Here is a 19,592-nt window from a genome sequence, read left to right as displayed (position 1 = left end):
TTTTCCACTGGAGCAGCTTCACTAGTGGTAGCAACAGTGTAAACACTAGTGTAAGCAACGTGATGGGAAATCGTCAGTTAGTGTCCGAGCCCTGCCTACACTTGGGGCCAGATTAAGGCAAATTGGTGGCCTACACACAGCATGACACACAGAGTCCCACACCCCATGGAGAGTGGCAGTGGCCCCTCTTCCCCGCTCAGGGAGGGAGTGGCAGAAGAATGGTGCTCCTTTCTCCCTCTGCATCCCCCCAAGCCCTCAGGAGCAGCAGGGGATCATCTTTTCCCTGCACAAGGCCAGTGGAGGGAGTGGGAGTGTCAGGAGGCCTATTACTTATCCTGGCAGCTGGCCCGTATTTGCTTGGGTGAATGGGTTGGCCCACTGTGCTCTTCTCCTGCTAGTTGACACACGCACAGTGCCCCCTGCTGGCGTGGTGTTGGCAGGACCCCCAAAGCATGATCTTGGAGTTGATGTCCAATTGAGATGCATGAGGCAATTCACACCTCTCAGAGCTACGGTTTCTGGCCCTTTGTGGGCTCTGCATCAGTTACACTTGGGTTACATTTTCTGCCTTTTCTTCACAACCATAAGGACTAGAAACCTGAATTTTTAAAATGTCATCATCTGCGTCTACAAAGTGCTATGCCAACCATGGTAGTATATGAACACTTGTTAGTATGTGCGCTAGGTGGGGACAAGACAGGTGGAATCTATTGTTCCTCTCCTTGCATTCACCATTCTCCTGCTCCTGTGCCCAGTAATTATTCTTTGTAAAACTTCAAAGCAACCTGGCTGCCTGCCTGTTCATTAAGAAAATGAACAAGGAGTGTTGTATTAACTCCTAATTCTGTTTTATAAGGAAAGCTGCCCAGCCTCCTTCCCTACAACCAGTCTGGAGGAGAAATAAATCCTCACTCTGCTTACCATTTGCCTTGGCATATAAACTGGACCAAAGACCAAATAATTTAAATGCCATTAAGGAATGATTTATTTTTAGGGATGTGAACACTAATATGACAGACATGTGGTCTATGTTTCAGAAACTCTGTAGTGATGCTCATGTGAGAGTTTTTGGGAAATGTTGCCAACTGAGGCCTGGAGGAGACAGTTCCTCTTCATTGGACAGTTCCATCAATTCATCCTCTTCATCTTCTGATCCAAAAGAACAATGCCCAAAATATCAGGTGAGAGTTCATTTATATTATTTTAGCCTTGTTTAATTTTGCAGTAGAAGTATCGCATATTTTTAAATGCTTAAAATTAGAGAGGGCCTGAGGCAGGAGTTTTTCTTTAAGGTTTAGACTAAGGTCACAGTTTGATTGTGAATCAAGACAAGGGTTTTGGCTTCAAAGGCACTAAAACATGGTAAACTGTTCTCTCAAGAGCTCTGCTTTGAATGGCAGAAGTATCTCCAGCGTATGAGAGTTCTGCCCTTTTGGGCCTAGACAATAAAGCCCTTTCTTTGGAATGAGACTTGGGACCGGAGCCATAAGGGCAGGTTGGGACATTTTGTTCCTTGGAGTATTTGGACCTGCACTTATCGTGTGGGCCCTTCGCTATTGACAGACCCTACCTAGGCTTCATGACATTTTTAAATATTCTGAATTATAAATATATTTACAAAGTCAAATGTTCTATGCCAAGGGAAACTTAACTTTTTCTTTTTTCTTTTCTTTTTTAATGATGTGGCAGCCGCATGTAAACCTGTAGATGAAGGCTACTTAACAGTGCTATATAACTTGAGTTAAATTTTACAAAAGAGTGGAGGTTTTGGTTACAAGAGTAGCCAGAGTCATCTGACACAGATATATTTCTGTCATCTCAGCTTCCATGGATCAGAAGCATTTTATATTAAGCCATCCTAAAATAGCACCGAGCCTTTATATTTTTTGTAGTGAGTTAATTGCATGTTTGAGGGAAGCTGCCCCTTACACAACTTATTTGGAGGTACAGTACTACTGATGTCTTAATCTACCAGAGAGATAAATGAACTGCACTGACTTTACTCATCATCACATTAGCTGTTGCTACATTTGATCAGAAACATACTCCCCTTGTCTTTTCTTACACCTTTGGCTCTTTTCCATAGTTTCAGTAAAGTGACTGAAGTCCTGTTTGCCCTTTTGCCCTTCTTGAAAGAGTATTTTGTGTGGTTTTGAAAGGAAGAGCTGTTCCATTTCTCTTGGTGTGTTTCCTCTAGCAAAACGTAACCTCCGCAACATCCTATGTAACCAAGAGAACATTATGCTCCCCAGTGTCTAGACCTACTTATTTCTCTTCCCTATTGGGTAGGCTCTGTACAAACACTGATTAGCATTATCTGGAGAATAAAGGTGCCTATATATAAGTAGTATGTGCAACCTTTGTAGTTGCAAAGTGGAAATCCCAATAACAATGCTGATAGGACTTTTTATAATAGTTTTATTTAAATATATGTGATATAACTTGTTCTATAGAGAATGACATATGGTACTTTGTCCCAGGCTTCTGTGTAATACTTTAATTACGTCCCATCTAAGGCACTTACAAATGTCACTATAATACGTGAAGTTGCTGCTAACTAAGGTTCTGATATTGTCAATGGTTACTTGCAGATGACGTCCCACAAGTAGAATGCACTATAACTGGTAGTGTTTGCAGGATCTTGCCCTAGAATTTATTTTTTCCCCAGTCAGGCTGAAAGTTTGTTTGATCATGAGACCTGGGTTTTACAACTGCATTGCAATTCTATTTATATGTGTAGAAGATTATTTGGATTAATGGAAGGACAATATGTGCAATAAGTAGACATTTAAAATGCTATACATTTACAGGTCAGAAATGTGACTTTTAAATTATGCAAATATTTCTGTCTCTAATATGCCAGCAAATCATAACAAACACTTGCAATTTTTTTAATGATCTCTTTTTATGTGAGCTCATAAAGTTGACCTAGGGAATTGGTTTGTTTCCAACTCGTCATTCCCTTGAGTTGTGCCCTTTTGCCATACGCTCTTCAGTTATTACTCATACAAGTTTTTAATTTTTAACCCCTTTTCTTGGCTGATTGCACTTCACTTTGGTCTTTGGTGACCCCTGTTTTCTAGAGCTGGGCGGCCCAGGCAGTTGAACAGCAGCAGGGTTCCCACAATAAATGTAAGCATTTGTAGTAATGCATGGTAAAGTCATACTCATTTAGCACATATGAAGACCAAACCAAAGCAGAGCAGTGGTTTATCTCATCAGTATCTTTGTCTTTGGTAGTGCCTCCTCCTGGTCTTTCAGAGGAAAGGGAAAACCCATATAAATGGGTTTGAAATGAGCGGATTTTCACTTTTCATGATTTTAGACAGAGACTCAATAATTTATGTCTTAAGTGTTTTCCCGTCAGTTTTTATTGACTTAAATTTTCACTCTGGCAGAAAATTAAAAACAAACATCCCTCAAATGCTTGATACTTATTCAAAACGTAACGTCTCCTGAAACTTAGATTCATAACAGCTTCATAGATAAAAATCATATTTGGGCCTAATCATTTGCAATTATCTTTATTCAGTGTTCCATATACAAAAGTACTTTGTAAAAAAGTACTTTGCTAGAGCCACACTCACTTTTTTTAAGCTGTTGGTGATATTTACTGATTAAAATCTAATTTTTCCAAGACTGCCTACAATGTACCTGGCCAGTTAGGCAATATACCATGGGAGGTGAGGACAGGAATTTATCCATGATCCTGGTAGTGATCATTTTTTTCCTTGACACATGAAGATTAATAGTCCTTGTAATGATATCCTCATTTTTATAGTGGTAGTTGCTATTTTTATTCATGCCCCATCTTTTTTGGATTCCGGGAGTGGTAGTGAGTTGCAGAAGTTAGTCAGGTATTCTGTTTAAAATATTATTACCTTAGTAATGGGATCCTTGTAAACTGCTTTGAAGAGTCAAAGAGCTAAGTGGTGAAAAGTGTTATGTTTTAAACGAGTTGTCTTTGAGTTTCAGAGTATCTGATTGTTCTTATTTTGATGGGTAGGGTAAGTAAAAGAATCCAGTGTCCTCCTTTACATCATTCATTATTTCTGGTGGGGGTCTGGAGGCTGGATTCTATTTCCGATTCTGCCATTTGCTCACTCTGTGACATTGGGCCAAACTTGGTTGTTACCTATACCCATGTTTAGTCACCTAAATAATTAGTGTAACTTTTCCCAGAGGGTGCACAAACCCAGCTCCCATAGATTTCAATAGGAGCTGTGTGAGCTTAGCACCCTGTGAATATCTAATTAGAGACACGCACATTTGCAAGAGTTGTTCTAAGTTCTTTGTTCCGCCATATGGAGTTGATAAATTCAAAGGACGTGGGTTGTTGTTTTGCCTCGTGTCCAACTGCAGCAGTTCTGGTGTCTGCACTCTGAGAGTCCTTGCAGCATTTCATTTAGTCAGAGCCAGGCACAGCAAGGGGGAGCCAGTGCTGAGATTCTGGAAAATTAATGGGGTAGGGAGGAGGAGGAGGAACAGTCACCAAAAAAGAACATGAGTACAAAAAGTGACGCTGCTCACGCATGAATATGATTGGAAAGACAGCACATAGATGAGAGGAAAGAGTGGTATGAGTTCCTGTCAGCTGCAAGGGCATCTCCGGTTGTAACTTTTACCGAGTAACTTTTTAATTTTAGTCTCAAGATTTTTGCTTGTTGTGTGCAGTACTTTATCTAGCATATGATGTTATATAATGACATTCCTCCTTTGTGCTTAATCGGTATTGCTTATGGCAAACTCTCACCAATGAAGGAACTGAAAATGCATGATTACTCATGGCATCATGTGCTTTTTCCTTGTACTGAAGGAGACCAATCATCATTATAGCAATAGACAGAAGTGTGTGAAATGTTAAATATGCACAGGTGATTATGAGTCAATCCTTAACTAACATGAAGCTACTGATCCAGCCTGCCCCAAATCCATGATGTCCATAGAGTGATTGTCACTCAACACATAGCTCTTCTCACTCTGCTGATCAAGTAGAAGAAAAATTTAGGCTCTAGGGCCATCAGTCAGAAAAGAACCTAAACTCATTCTTAACTTTAGGCATTTGTTTAAATCCCATTGACTTCTATAGGGATACTTTTTTGATTGGGGCCCATGATCTGATATCTGTGTCTTTACACACATGATATTACCCCTCAGAGATGGAGTATGGCCAGACTTCAGGTTGGATCAATGGATTAAAAATAACATATTTCGAAAACAACTAATTGTTATTTTCAGATATTCACAATCAATTGAACTTTTAAATATCCATCATATGCTTCTTAATTTGGAATATTTACAAATACATTTTAACATTTAGAAAAACCTTTTCAGCTCCCCCTGTAAAATTCCTACTTAATTTTAAAATCTTATTTCCTTAGTATGTGCCATAGTAGAGGCACTGTGTTTATTCTTGGAACATCCCTCTGCTGGAACCTAGCAAAAACAATTGCTCAGACTCCTAAACGTTACATATACATTGTGAGCCTGATCCAAAGATCTTTGAAGTGATTGGAAAGACTTCCTATGAACTTCAGTGAGCCACGGATCAAGACCTAAGGATGTAATCGAACAAATTCCGTGAGCCTTCACTTTTATATTTGGATTATTTGGGAAACAAGAATTAACATCCCTTGATATCTCTAAGACCCAAAGAAGATAAGTAAGCGTCTCTACTCAGACAGCACTGCAACAACTGCTTTGCATGTTCAGTCTTCTTCAGCTGCTGCTAAAAAAGATTTCCCAAACCCACGTTTTCCAATAAGTACTTATAAACTGTGTTGCTATCGCACTTTCTGCATGTGCTAGTCCGTTCTTTCTTTAATATATTCTATAATTATGAGTCTTAGTTTTTCTCCATGCATTGACAGGCATTATTTCTGTTAATACTATGGTGTAGGCCTGTCTTGATTATTGATTAAGTATTGAGATTTGTATGTGAGGTGAAATTGTATTTACCAAAAATAACTCTGGGGGAGGGACGGACGGACGGGGACACACACACACACACACACACACACACAGCGCAATACGCAGTACGCAACCCCCTCCTCTCATCTCCCCTCCTAACTGGCTTCATCTTAACCCAGATGGACCCTCTACTGGCTGAGAATCCGTTTACATTACTGTTAGTAAATGCCAGTGCCTGCTGCTTAATCATGAAAGTGTACATTATCCTTTATAGCAACAAATTCAGCTGGTGCCAAGTGATTTAAATCTTTCTTAACCAGGTGTTAAATATGTGTGAAATTCTACGTTGTGGTACTTTAATACAGAAGTTGCCAAATAAAGATTAAAAGTAAATGGAATGCAGCAAATTAGAGCTAGTCAAATTGTTAAAAATTTAGCCCTATTTTCTTTTTGAGAATCCTTCAAAAGCAGATACGAATTTCTACAAATGTAATGATTATTCATAAGTGCTGTTGTTGTTTGTAGTTGTTAATAATAAAAATAATGTATATTGCAGTAGAGCCAAATGGTCCCAATCGAGGACCTCATTGTGCTAAGTATTGCATATTAGTGTAAGCTCTTCGGGACAGGGAAGAAGATGAAGGGAAGTCTACTACTCTGTGTTTGTACAGCGTGTAACACAATAGGGCCCTGTGCTTGGTTGGCCGTTTGACACAACATAATAAACAGGCTTGATCATAAATATGGATATGATTTTGTCACGGTAAAATTAAGCAAAATTCATGGAACAGTCATGGGGGGAAGGACAAAATCAGGATCTCGTCACGGCAGGGCTGACAGCTGGAGCCAAATTGCAGTAAGTTTTACCTGAGTAGTTACAAATCCAGCAGCAGATCCCTACTCTTTTATCTGAACGTTGGACCAGCACTGTTGCTAACAGTGGCAAAGTTAACCTTACTGCAACAGAAGCAGATCTGTTAAGCCACAATTTGAGGATGGTAGGTGAAGATGGATCTCAAAACCCAAGTATGACAGAGCTTAGCGAAGGCCAAAAGGAAGCTGAGATCTTGAGAGATTGAATCCTGCCAACCAGATCTGTAACAAGAGTAGGCACACTGAATGTATTTACTATCTATACTATGTATAGGGAAGCTGGCACAGATTACACAAGAAATGAAAAAATACCGTCTGGATATACTTGGTTGGTGTCCATGAGACAAGGTGGGCAGGGAGTTGGCAAGATGGTGTTTGATGGTGCTACAATCTTATGCTTAGGAGGAGAAATGCATGAAAGAGGTGGAGGAATTATACTGGAAAACATCACAGTGAAAAACCTGTTGGCTTGGGAGCCAGTTAACGACAGAATAACGACAGCCAGGCTGCAAACAAGACATGTCATATGTACAATAATCCAAGTATATGCACCAACAGATGCATCAGGTGACAGTGAAAAGGTACATTCTACAGGCAGGTGCAGCAAGTATTAGACGACATGACTAACCATGACATCAATTTTGATGATAGGTGGCTTCAATGCACAAATTGGCAACAACTCTACTGGCTGGGAAGGTGTCCTGGGCACAACAGCAGAAGGCATCCAAACTTATAATGATAAATGGCTCCTGAATCTCTGTGGCTGTCACAAACGCCCTAGATATCGGAGGCAGTCTTTTCCAGCACAAGAGGATTCACAAGCTCACATGGAGGTCACCAAACAAAGTGACTATCAACCAGATAGGCCATGTGTGTATAGCTAAGAGGTGGGCATCTTTTTGAAGGATGTCAGAGTCAGCAGAGGAGCTGATGTTGGCTCAGATCTTTATCTCTGAGAGACCACATTACAACTTAAACTCAAAAAGATCACGAAGGTGGACAAAAGGAACATTATAACAATAGAAAAGTTCCAGGACCCAGGACTGCAGATCAGATTCCAGATTGCATTTAGCAACCGTTCCAGTATTATACAAAACCAGGCTTATGGAGGTCTAGAAGACAGATGGTCAAACTGGAAGAAGATGGTAGTTAAGACAGGAAAGGAAGTTGTGGGCTTCCTAAGAGGGCAGAAGTAAGGTGCATGGATTACATCTGGAACATGGGCAGCGAATGACAAACAGAAAACTCTGAAGGCAAAAAAGGAACAGTGCAAGACAGGCAAAACTCTTAGAGGTAGATGGAAAATACAGAGAAAAAGACAAGGAAATATAGAAGAAATTCAGACAAGATAAGAATATCTGGGTTCAGAAGAAGGCTGCAGAGGCAGATGCAGCAGCACAAGAGAAGAGACTTCAAGCATCTCTACAGAATAGTGAAAGACCTCTCAGGAAGACCTAGACCATCACAGGTGATGCCCATCAATGACTCATGGACAGATGTTGTAAATTCATGAAGAACAAGCCAGATGATGGAAAGAACATTTCCTTTCCAAATTAAACTGTCCAGAGCCAACAATCATGCACAGGTTTGAGAGAAATGTCAATGCTAATTTAGAAATGGAAGAGGGATCAAAATATCACCCAGTGAAATTAAAGCAGCCATCAAAGGCCTCAAACAAGGGAAATGCATGATGTTGACAGAATTCAAGGAGAGGTATTGAAGGCAGGAGGCAAAATTCTGATTGAGCAGCTAACAAATCTCCATAACAAAATATGGGTGAAAGAACAAGTGCCACAAGACTGGAAAAAAGAGTATTATCATGGCAATTATTCAGTGTACAGTATCACCTGGGAAAAAGTACCACAACTTATTGCTAGTAAAAAGTTTCAGATGGAAAATGATTGACACTAAAATTTGTGAGATTTTTTTGTATTTGTGAACTGTTTCACAAATACCAGAGTGACTGTCTGAATACTTATGAACAGCAAATCATAGGACTCTGCAAATAACAGTGATTCAAACTCACCAATATATTATTTCTGAACATAATTACAGATTCCTTTTTGCATCACTCAGTCACCTCTAGAAGTGGCTTTTTGTACTGTTCTGTGTAGCATTTTGTCACTTAAGTCTTCTAATTTTCTTTATGATTAGCTATATTGCAAACAGGAGAAATCTTAATTGGGAAGATAGGTTGTATATTGATCTTTGTAGTTGTATGTTTTTATAAACAAGTTGCTTTTGATACAAACCTGCCCATGCTGTAGATCTCTAGGTCTTGAAATTGGGTTCTGATCCCTTATCAGTTCCTGAGAATACATCACAGTCCACTCCACCCTTTATGACTCAGCTGTGTCTTCCAGTAGCGACTACCAGCAGCCAATAATGAAATGCACTGCACCTCCCGTAGACTGGTAGGTTTGTTCTGTTAATTATACTGACTGGTTCAGTCCATAAACCCACCTTAATATCACTTCGTGAAGTATAACTTATCTCAGCCAATGATACTGTGCTCTTAAGGAACCCACACCGTGTTGTGTTGCAAATGTACTTGATATTTGCATCCACCAGAGCAAAACATCTTTTAATATTTTTACTTGTTTCTGTGTTGCCTTAATTGAAAGTGTGCTTGTAAAATGCTCAAGTATGTAACCAAGTAATTAACTAATTGTTTTGCAGGCTTCTCGATGCTCCTCTGATGCCAATATGCTTGGGGAGATGATGTTTGGTTCTGTGGCCATGAGTTACAAGGGTTCTACATTGAAAATTCATCAGATCCGGTGAGACTCATTCTGTTTTTTAATGATGTCCTTTTTACAAGAGTCCATATTGGGGTTAAAGAGTTATTGAACTGAATGTTCCCAGTACAGAGCAGAGGCAGTTTCTGGGTTCAGGTACAAACAGTATTTATCCTGCTGATGTTTTAGGTTAATTGTCATGTTATATATTTAAGCCTTTAAAATCAGGAGGGATGTGAATGGAGAAAAAAGAAAATTTTGGGGCAATAGTTCTATACTGACCTCTTCCTTTTTTGTCTCACAGCTCCCCTCCTCAGCTCATGCTTAGCAAGGTTTTTACAGTTCGAACTGGAAGTAGCATCTATGGAAGTCTAAACACGTGAGTAAATTAGAAATAGTATCTATTCAGTCTGAGTAGCTGAACCTAAGCACCACTTGTAAGAGAATTCTGATCAGGTCAGGAGCCTCAAAATCCTTTTTCTACATCACAAGGAACTTTGATTGTTTCCTGTGGCTTGCTTCCCCACTGTTTACTTGTGGTCATCTCCACCTCACCTTGCCTTAAGCAAAGGGATGGACTGTTCCTTCAGAGCAGGTGCTGGCACTTCGGCAATTGAAGACTGATTCTGCAAGGGGCTGAGCACCTTTGATTCTCACTGAAATCAACAAGAGTCGAAGGCACTCATTACATCTTGGGATGGCGGTATCACAGAGTGGGTCTTTCTTTGAGCTACTTGTTGTTCAGTTTGCATGTGCTAACTGTACAACTGGCCTGGCTTTGTGAACACTATTAGGAATTTTCACACAACTTCACTGGAAGCATGCAGTATAATTGCTAGTGTGTTTCATTCAGGTTATAAATGAAATCGGACAGCACTGTACCAAAATGTGAATTACTGATTTTGTTGGGTTTTGTTTTTTTAGGTTGCAGGACAGTCTGGAGTTCATTAATCAGGACAGTAATACATTAAAGCCAGACCATAGTACAATTATGAATGGACTCCTTGGAAACATAGGTAATTAAAAGCTGATTTTCTTTGTTAATTGAATAATCACTAGATTTTAAGCTGTTGTGAAAAATTCCATATATGAACATTCATTATACAGCTAAAAATGGTTTCGTATATTATAGAAAGAAACTTTGGCATGGATTTGGGGAGAGTAAGCCATACAGCTCAGGGTCATGGTAATGGAACACAGAGCTTTTTTTTCTCATCTGGGTTAGAGGTTTAAATACAGCCTTATATCAGGAAACACTGAAAATTGTTATAACCAGTACAGACTTGCTTCGTAAGCACCACTTTTCTTAAATCTTTTATAAAAGGAAGGAGAGCTTTGTTCATCTTAAGCATTTACATTGTTGGGTTTGTATTTTGTTGCAAGTTGGTCATTTTGACTCATGCAAGGGTGTTCTCCACTACTAGTCAACCTATCATAATTGTACTGCACTGACTACTGTAACAGTCTCATGATCTCTTCAGAGCACCTTTCATTTTCCGTAATTTTAATTTTCAAGCCAATGTTCTATTGTAGTTGGAATAAAGTTGGCTAGAAAAAGTGAATTTTAAAACTTTTTCAATTTCCAAGACTATCGGCGGACATAAATAGTCTTCTGCTCTAGCATCCAGAATTAGCATCCAGACCTCAGAGCTAGATCCTTTGAATTAAACCTGAATTAATTCATAATTCAATGGCATTAGTCCTTGGGAACCAGGGTCTATCCATGTCCTCATGAATCTCAGTGGGACTACATTTCTGCTTAAAGTTAAATATGTGCTTTGTTGGATCAGAAAGGAAATAATTCTTTTTAAATCAATTTTTATAGGCTGAAACTGCAAAAATGAACCAGCTTTAAAAAGGCAGAGAAGGTTCAGAAACCTAAATACATTTTTTTTTCTCCTGGTTGTGGCACACATTTGTTTTAAACATTTTCGAGCTAATTGAGGTCTAATAATGATAATAGGCTTGTGCTGCTTTCCTTGCCAGTAATTCATTTACAAGGGAAGCCTTGTAAAGTCATTTGAGACGATAGTCCTTAAACGCACCCACGTTTACAAAATGTGGAAAATCAAAGCCGTACATCCTTCCCCATTTTACTCATTGTTTCCTTTGGGCTTTGTCTGAGATTTTCAAAAGTGCCTATGAGAGTTAGGAGCCAAAGTCAATAAGTTCCTAACTCAGGCACTTTTGAAAATCCCACCTTTCATCTGCAATTTGTATGACAGTAGCTTTTGTCTGGCAAAATTGTTAGTGTGCAAACTCCCTCCTCAACACCCCTCCCCCACCCCAAATCCACAGGGGAAATGAAAACTTGGGCATTGGAACTGTTAGGCATGCACTACATGTGCGTGATTTAGATGTAGCGAAGCATCATAATGGTGGTGGTGGCTTTCTGCAACAGCAAAAAGAAGGAAAATAGCTCTCCTAGCATGCTGCTGCAGGAGGTGTCAGTACGTCCGTTGTGAGTCATACAGGTACACAGCTAACAAATAATAGAGCATTTCAGAAGAAAATACAGAAATACGCAGACTGCAGTGAAACTGTACAAACTTTCAATCTTTTCATCAGTGTTTGTTTACAGTTCCCTCTTCAAGGCAGAGGGAACAATGGGTAAAATAGGGCCAAGAAGTTAATCTGTAACTGGTTTATTTATAATAACTAAATTAAATAGAAAATTGCTTCTAACTCACTGGCTCTTTCCAACTCGTGATATAAAAAAAGTTTCTGTGTGTTTTGGTTGGGGACTGTTTACACACTGCTCTTTTCATACATGCCTGCTTTTTTTTTTTACTTTCTAACTAGTCCCTATCATCTTCTTCCTTAATAAAGAACTCAGCTACAGAGTTTTGTTGACGGGAGAGCTGGGCAGTGAGAGGCCTGTTGCACCCTGCTCCCAGAGAGGCCCCAGGTAGCTTCCTCCGACTCCCGACCGGGAATGGGGAGCATGGGGGGCAGCTCGGCGCTCAGCAGGGAGCTGCCAGCAGAGTTGAGAGACCAGGCTCTCAGCTCCCCACGCTGCCCCTCTTAGGTCGGTGGAAGTGCTCCCGGTGAGAACGCACTCCACCAACCCAATGAGGGTAGTGTGGACATCAGCCACCGCAGTCATTAATGCGGTGGCTGTAAGTCAACCTACCATAGGTCGACTTATCTTTGTAGCATAAAGAAGGCCTAAGTCATTTAAAGAGAAGTTAAAGTGCAGCCTTCTGAATTTTTTAATCAATTTACATAGAAAACCTTGGATGCACAATAGCTTCCCAAATTCAGCTCTTTGGTGCAACTGGCAATTAATTAATTAAAAATATCAGTATTATTTTTTTATTTTGTTATGTACACCGGACAAGTTCCCTGATGTGACTTACCTGTCAATGAGTTTTTCTACTGTTTTAAAGCTGTTAATGTTTATTTTCTGTCCACCATTCTTATGACTAACATCATGTATTTACTTTTAATTTTCATGAGCAGTGATTCTCATCTGTAATTTTTCTTGCCACTTTATTAAACTTAATTTATTCATGCTTTTTTTTTCCCTATCTTTGAAGGTGGAGTACCCTAGCCACCCCCTCAATGGAAATGTTAAAACAAATGTTTCACATCAGGCTAAATCTAATATCTGTGAATCGAGCTAAAGTTTTGAGCTAATACGTGTTCTTAACTTTCTGCATAAATTAATTATTTTAATTTAAATAAGCCCCTTATATGGGCAACAGTGTAAAATTGGATCCTGTTTCTTTAAAAAAAAAAAAAAAAAAAGTCGTGGAAATACAATGTTTTAACCATAGGTACTTCAGCTTGGATTGTAACTCCTGCTGAGAGAGTGTAAGAGCTGTGTTCTCCTGTATCTGTTGGTCTGCATTTATGTTTGCTTGTATCTTCCCCCCTGTCCCTCCAGACTCTACTCTGCTTTACTAACCTCATTCTTTCAATGTATTTTACGTTTTGCCATGTAGGTCTTTCACAGCTTTGCAGCCCTAGGCGAGCGTTCTCTGAACAAGGTCCGCTCCGCCTGATCCGGAGTGCCTCTTTCTTTGCAGGTTTGCAATGTGCTGTGTGGATAGTCTAGTTGGTGTAACAAAGATGTGTGGATTTGTAGTACAGCCATGGAAATAAGATATGTTTTAAAAATTCAGTTGGGCATGGGGGAAAACGTAAAGTGAGCAGAGATGCCTGCTTTTTACCATTTTATCATTTGTGGGAATTTTAAACACACATCCTAGAGAACAATAGATGTTTTAAAAGTTCTATTTTCTTAATGAGTTTTGTTTTATAGACACGTACCCATTTGCGTGGTGCACACCTATGTTTGGAGGCAATCTTTGACACTAGTTGCTTTCCAAACCATTTTAGATCTGGACTTGTTTTAACCAAATTATAAGAAATTTAGTCACTCTTAGTTCATATAAAATGAACAGTTCTTGTTTTCAATGGCTGGGCCTTACTTCCATGGCTGAGTAGCTTTTGTTTCACAGATCTGTACAATATATCACATTTAGATTATTATGATTGAGACACTTTTGATCTTCTGTACACATAAAGGCTGGCTGTGACTACAGATAGCTCAAGGCTTAGTTGAACAAGCAATTCACTATATACAATTTTAATAATAATCTTTTTCCTTTCTGACTGCCATTGTAAAATGTTCTCGAAGAATTATTTATTACCTGGTCCAGACTTGTATACAAAGCTTTTATTCAATGTTGCTGGTTTGTACACATCTATTAACTAAGTTACTCTTTTTATCTTTTACATAGGGTTTAGCTGCTTGGCTAATACCCTTTTGGTACATTAGAATTTTACTCCAAAATGTTTCTGTAGGAAAGAGAATGAATGTGAACCTGGTTCTTTTTGTGTTTAAAATAAAGAGGCGCAGATGTCAGAAAAATATGTACGAGCTTTTCAAATAAATGTTTTTGCTTGTTCAGCTCAGCAGCATTTCTTGGTGATGGGCTTGCACAGTGTGTTGAAAAAGATCTAAATTAATGCAATGAGATGAGCATGATTTGGTTTTGTTAATTAAATGGAACACTAGAAACAGAGACAGAAATATCTACTCTCTTGCTAATGGATATGCCTTATTTTACAGTTCACAGCAACCCTATGGACATGCCTGGGAGGGAGCAGAATGAGGATAGAGACAGCGGCATAGCAAGATCTGGTAAAAACCCAGCACACTAGGAGACCATTAAGGAATGATCACTATTAGATGTCCATATATCCTCTTACCTAAGCCACATTCTCTGTTGCTTGGTGACCTCCCTACAGAATCCAAAAAATCCTGCTTTCCTCTACTATAATAATAATCTGTTTTGAAATGTATATATTCCATTTATTTATATGAACGCAAATGCTAGAGAAGGGCACCTATCCATACGCTTTAGCACCCTTGATATACTTAAAAATATCTCAAAGAAATAATGAGCCACAGCAGTACAGTTGAAAATAACCCACTCGCAATGAACCAGGCAACTTAAAAGCTCAAATCAAATTTATAACATGTCCAAACAATATTGTGTCCTATTAGCCTTCCAAAGTGAGGGCAAAAATAATCTCCAGCTTTTAGGATGGGTGATTACCCACAATAAACTCAGGACACTGGGCCATTTATGATTGGGGACTTGCATCTCATATGCCATCTATCCCGTCTGTTGGCACCTCTGCTTTTGGAGAGCAGTTATGGGATTGAAACTACGAAGTTTCATATCTTTTGAAGAAGAATTTTCTCTCTCACCCTTGTGAGGTTGGTGACACAGTGCAAAGTATCTGCCTATATACCATGCCGATGTGGTTTATTTGCCTGTACAGTGGGGTTAAAGTCTGTTCCAGCACATCAGTGCTGGTATGCTTTTCTGGTTTTACTATAAACTGGACATTTTTAAAATAAGAAATTTGTATATCGAGGAGGGTGTGTCAAATGTTTGATGAGTTATATCAGCTGTCTTTAGTGGCATCCTTAAACTGCTACCATTGCTTCCCAAATATTCTTGTCTTTTGGGTGCCTTAGCTACATAGAAAGAGTTTACTTCTTGTTTCTAATTCTTACAGCATCTCTTAGCAGCCTACTCATCACTCCGTTTCCCTCCCCGGGCTCTTCACTTACCAGAAGTTGTGCCAGCAGTTACCAAAGACGCTGGCGTCGCAGTCAGACCACAAGCTTGGAGAATGGTGTCTTCCCTAGATGGTGAGTGCTGGCTTTACCTCACACTCCTTCAGATTCCGGTAGTCTGAGTCTGTTCTGGCATACGTCAGTGTAACTACATCATTACTTGCCGTGGTGTATTTATACTGGTGTGAGTGAAATCAGAATTCGATCTTGGGTCCTTTTGATGGTTTGTTTCTTCATGGTGTTTACTGTTGTTCACATAATAGAAACCTCCAACAAAATGCAGATACAATATAGGGTGATCTTCTGAAGAGAAGAAGCCTGAGATCCCAATAAAATAGCAAACCATTGGCAAAGAGAGGTGTGAGCTGAAATGCCAGATCCGAACTCCACAAACTTCAGATCTGGACTTTGGGATTCAAGGCCCATCTTTTAATAATCTGTCATGTTTTTATAGAGTGACAACGCTGATATTACCAAGGAAGATGATTTAACAGCAAATACAAACAAAAGGAGTTAGCTTAAGTTAATTGCATAAGAGCTCAAACTGCCATTTGAAGCAATGAATTCCTCAAGCTTTTTGTTTCTTTTTCCCCTTCAAGGTCCATAGAGGAAAGCTTTAATTTGTCAGATGATAGCTCTGGTCCCAGCCCAGGAATTGTTAGGAAAAAGAAGATAGCAATTGGTGTGATATTTTCACTCTCCAAGGATGAAGATGAAAATAATAAATTTCATGAGTTCTTTTTCTCACATTTCCCTCTTTTTGAGAGTCACATGAACAAACTGAAGAGTGCAATAGAACAGGTAAACACAGTCTCTTGGGAGTCTTGCACTTTCTGTTTTAATTTACTTTTTTTCTTTCAATTATCTTTCTTTACTAATGCTAGTTATTTAACTGTAATACAGTGTCCCAAATGGAGTTATACCAGAGATGATTTATCTTTGACCCTGCTTCCTCCTACCATGATAGGGTCTGTATTGGAGTGGGGTCAAAGCATGCTGCATTATGCTGCAAGAATCTCTGGAAGCTAGATAAATCCTTAGGCTGTTCTAATTTGCGCTGGAGTTTCAGCTCCCAGTGAGCCCCACTATCAACCAAGGTTGAAAGGTGGCTTGGGACCTCCTTTGTTGCCTAACCTCAGCTATACAAGAGACTACACTAGTGGATTGCATTGCAGGTTCAGGATCCTTTTATGGGCTGGTATAGGCTTTAAATAACTCCTAGTATTTTTTTTTCCCCCGATTCCTAATCTTGTCAGATTTCCTAAGAATGAATGAATAGTTTTACATATAAAGTGTCGATTGGTTAATCTCAAACTCCTATTCTAGCAAATGCTTTAGCAGTGAATGTGCTACTACAATGAAAGAGTCAAAGTATGAAAACTTTGACCCCTTTTCTAGCTTGAGTGACTAAAATTGCAGAAGAGGAAGAGAGTGAAAAAACACGTCCCTCACATATCTCTCCCTACATATGAAAGTTGGCAACGTACCATCATTTATCATGTTTAAAAAAAATGTTATTTGCCTGACTGGTTGCATGAAAGATAAAGCCAAACACGTGACTTTGTTTTCCATTTTCTTTACTTCTGTTGCCATGTCTGGTGTTAGTTATCTGTTTAATGATTGTTTTCAAGGCTATGAAAATGAGCCGTAGATCAGCAGATGCCAGTCAACGGAGTTTGGCATATAACAGAATTGTAGACGCCCTAAATGAATTCAGGTATTTAGTCTTAAATCTTTCATTGGTGTTTCTTTTAATGTGCTTGAGTCCTTCCAGCTCCTTTGGGAGGATCTTTCCTGTAGTGCAGTGTTTCTCAGCCCTTTCAGATTGGTGATTTCTTATTCAAAATCAAAAAGATTGCTGACCCATTTACCTTTACTATAAAAATCAGGGTGAAAACTGTATTAATGCTACCATTGCAAAGCCTATATTCTTTACCTGAGTGTGTGTTTTGAGAGGATATCAAAGAGTTCTTGACCATGAAAGGCTGTAGGGCTGTGTGGGGCATAGGAAAGTGAGATTTTCTCTACTTTAGATTATCATAAAGTTTTCAGTGCCTCACACCCCCTCTGATTGCCTCTCATGACCACCCCCCCCCTTCACCCTGTCCCGCATGTCACGACCCACTGGTTGAGAAACACTGTTCCAGTGCATCTTTTCCTAATCTGTGAACAGAACGTAACCTTTATCCCTCTCAGATCTCTGATGGGAACTATAGATATTGCTCAACAGCAATTTTGGACAGGCAGCTATTGGAGGGGAGGAACATCTTTAAAAAAACACCTGAGCTTTGCCACTCATACCTGCATGATGGAGAGAGGCAATATCAAATCCTAACATCTGTTCAGTTCTGTTGAGAAATAACATAGATGAGTACATCACGGGCATTTTCCCTTAGTAATTCAGGCAGCATGGGGGAAGAAAGGGAGAAGAAATATGAAATCTGTCTGTTTCAAATGATTCATTGTCACTTAGGTAGGAGCGGCAGGGTGCCCCTAAAAAGAGAGAGACTAGAATTACATTAACAAGCCCTATAAAAGGCAACATTATATTGTAAAAATGCAGCCAACCTTTTTCTTCCACATTTTACCTGCAGGGTGTTTTTCTTAGCAGTGAAGGATCCTGGGGGACCATTTGTCTGAAAAAAATGATTTTTCAGTTAGTTTCAGTCAGTAGCATTATAGTAGTGTTGCTGACTTTCCATGGATTATGTGATATTTAAGGACAAACGTAGTACAGTTGTTGTATTTCCGAACATCTCTCATCTCATAATGAGCCTGAACCTCAGTTCTTCATGCAGCTGCTTTTTGCTGTTGGCTGTCTGTTTTACACTGTGTCCTTCTCCAGGCCCACACCAAGCATGGCCTGGGGTGGGAGAGACATGTCCAGGATGGAGGGACAGGCATGTAATGCTCAGTGCTGTGAGCCTTTTCAGCATCACCTGGCCTGCATATGCTGTCCTGGGGGCTATTTCTAGGAGCAGCCTGGCATTGGGAGACTTGGCAGGCTCAAAGGTGGCTTGAAGCTGCCTTAGGATGTAAGTTCTGTACTGTGCTTCTGCAAGGTGCAGCTTAGAAGAAACTCTCCAGGGGTTCTTTCCCTCTAAATAAATTCAGTTTGGTTGTGCTCCAGATGAAGTGTAGATGATGTGCACAGGTTGAATAGAGAAGCTGAAGGCTCTCATCTGCGTATGTGTAGGCACGTGGAAAAGCAAAATAAAACACTCCGGTTTATGGTGCAAGTTTGACAGGCTTGTTTTCTGAGGCTTTAAAATGTTGTCAAATGCAATCATTCACGTGACCCTTTGATTGCGTAACCTTCAATGGACGTGTATGTACACTACCAGTTTTATGCAGCGTTTCCATGGTGCTGTAAATATTGTCCCATAGCAGTGTAACTGGGTGAATTAAATCCAGTATGGATTACCTGGGGCTGCAGCCTTTGTTTTGATGATTTTATTTTTTAACTGTGTTAATAGGTATATATGCTACAAATGCAGCTCATTTTGTCAGTCTTTCTCTGGCTGTGTAATGTAATAGTGCTGTATTATAACTTGCATACTACAGTAAGAGTTTTTATGGAACAGAAAAACACTTGGTTTTGTTTTTTATTTAAAAAAAAAAAAGAAGAAGGGTTGTAACAAAAGAGGTGCATCTAAATGTCATCATCTGGATTAATGAGTTTGGAAATCCATTGATTGTATTTGCGGTTAAATGGAATTTCTTCTGGATAGGCACTTTGATTTCTGCATTATTCAGCAAATTATTTTTTGGGGTGGGGGATGTTAGCCACACCCTTTGACCCATAGGGATGGCATTTCTAGTATATCCCATTGTTAACAGTGAGACTTCTTGGTCCTCAACTGGTATAAATCAACATAGCTTCACTGAAGTCACTGGGGCTGATTTATACCTGCTGAGAATGTGGCTCCCTGTGTAACCACCCAGGAGATAAAAGATTAATTAATCTACTT

General features: G+C 39.5%; 1 protein-coding gene across 4 annotated transcripts in view; it reads left to right on the top strand.

The window, feature by feature from the left end:
- FNIP1 (folliculin interacting protein 1) overlaps positions 1 to 19,592 on the top strand; it is an 82,898-nt gene that overhangs the window by 41,633 nt on the left and 21,673 nt on the right. For 3 of the 4 annotated variants that reach the window (XM_067566526.1, XM_067566527.1, XM_067566529.1), the window contains exons 3-11: positions 1,038 to 1,181; positions 9,463 to 9,563; positions 9,826 to 9,900; positions 10,446 to 10,537; positions 13,469 to 13,552; positions 14,602 to 14,673; positions 15,561 to 15,696; positions 16,221 to 16,422; positions 17,253 to 17,338. In XM_067566526.1, coding sequence (XP_067422627.1) covers positions 1,038 to 1,181; positions 9,463 to 9,563; positions 9,826 to 9,900; positions 10,446 to 10,537; positions 13,469 to 13,552; positions 14,602 to 14,673; positions 15,561 to 15,696; positions 16,221 to 16,422; positions 17,253 to 17,338 — 992 coding nt within the window. The remainder of the gene's footprint in view (positions 1 to 1,037; positions 1,182 to 9,462; positions 9,564 to 9,825; positions 9,901 to 10,445; positions 10,538 to 13,468; positions 13,553 to 14,601; positions 14,674 to 15,560; positions 15,697 to 16,220; positions 16,423 to 17,252; positions 17,339 to 19,592) is intronic. The other variant, XM_067566528.1, reaches the window with a different exon arrangement.

This window comes from Emydura macquarii, unplaced genomic scaffold (assembly GCF_026122565.2).
Source record: "Emydura macquarii macquarii isolate MOO-44397 ecotype Brisbane River unplaced genomic scaffold, CSIRO-AGI_Emac_v2 contig_2768, whole genome shotgun sequence".
NCBI lineage: Eukaryota > Metazoa > Chordata > Testudines > Chelidae > Emydura > Emydura macquarii.
The sequence above is the reverse complement of the archived record's forward strand: the minus strand, read 5'-3'. Positions and strand labels throughout refer to the sequence as shown.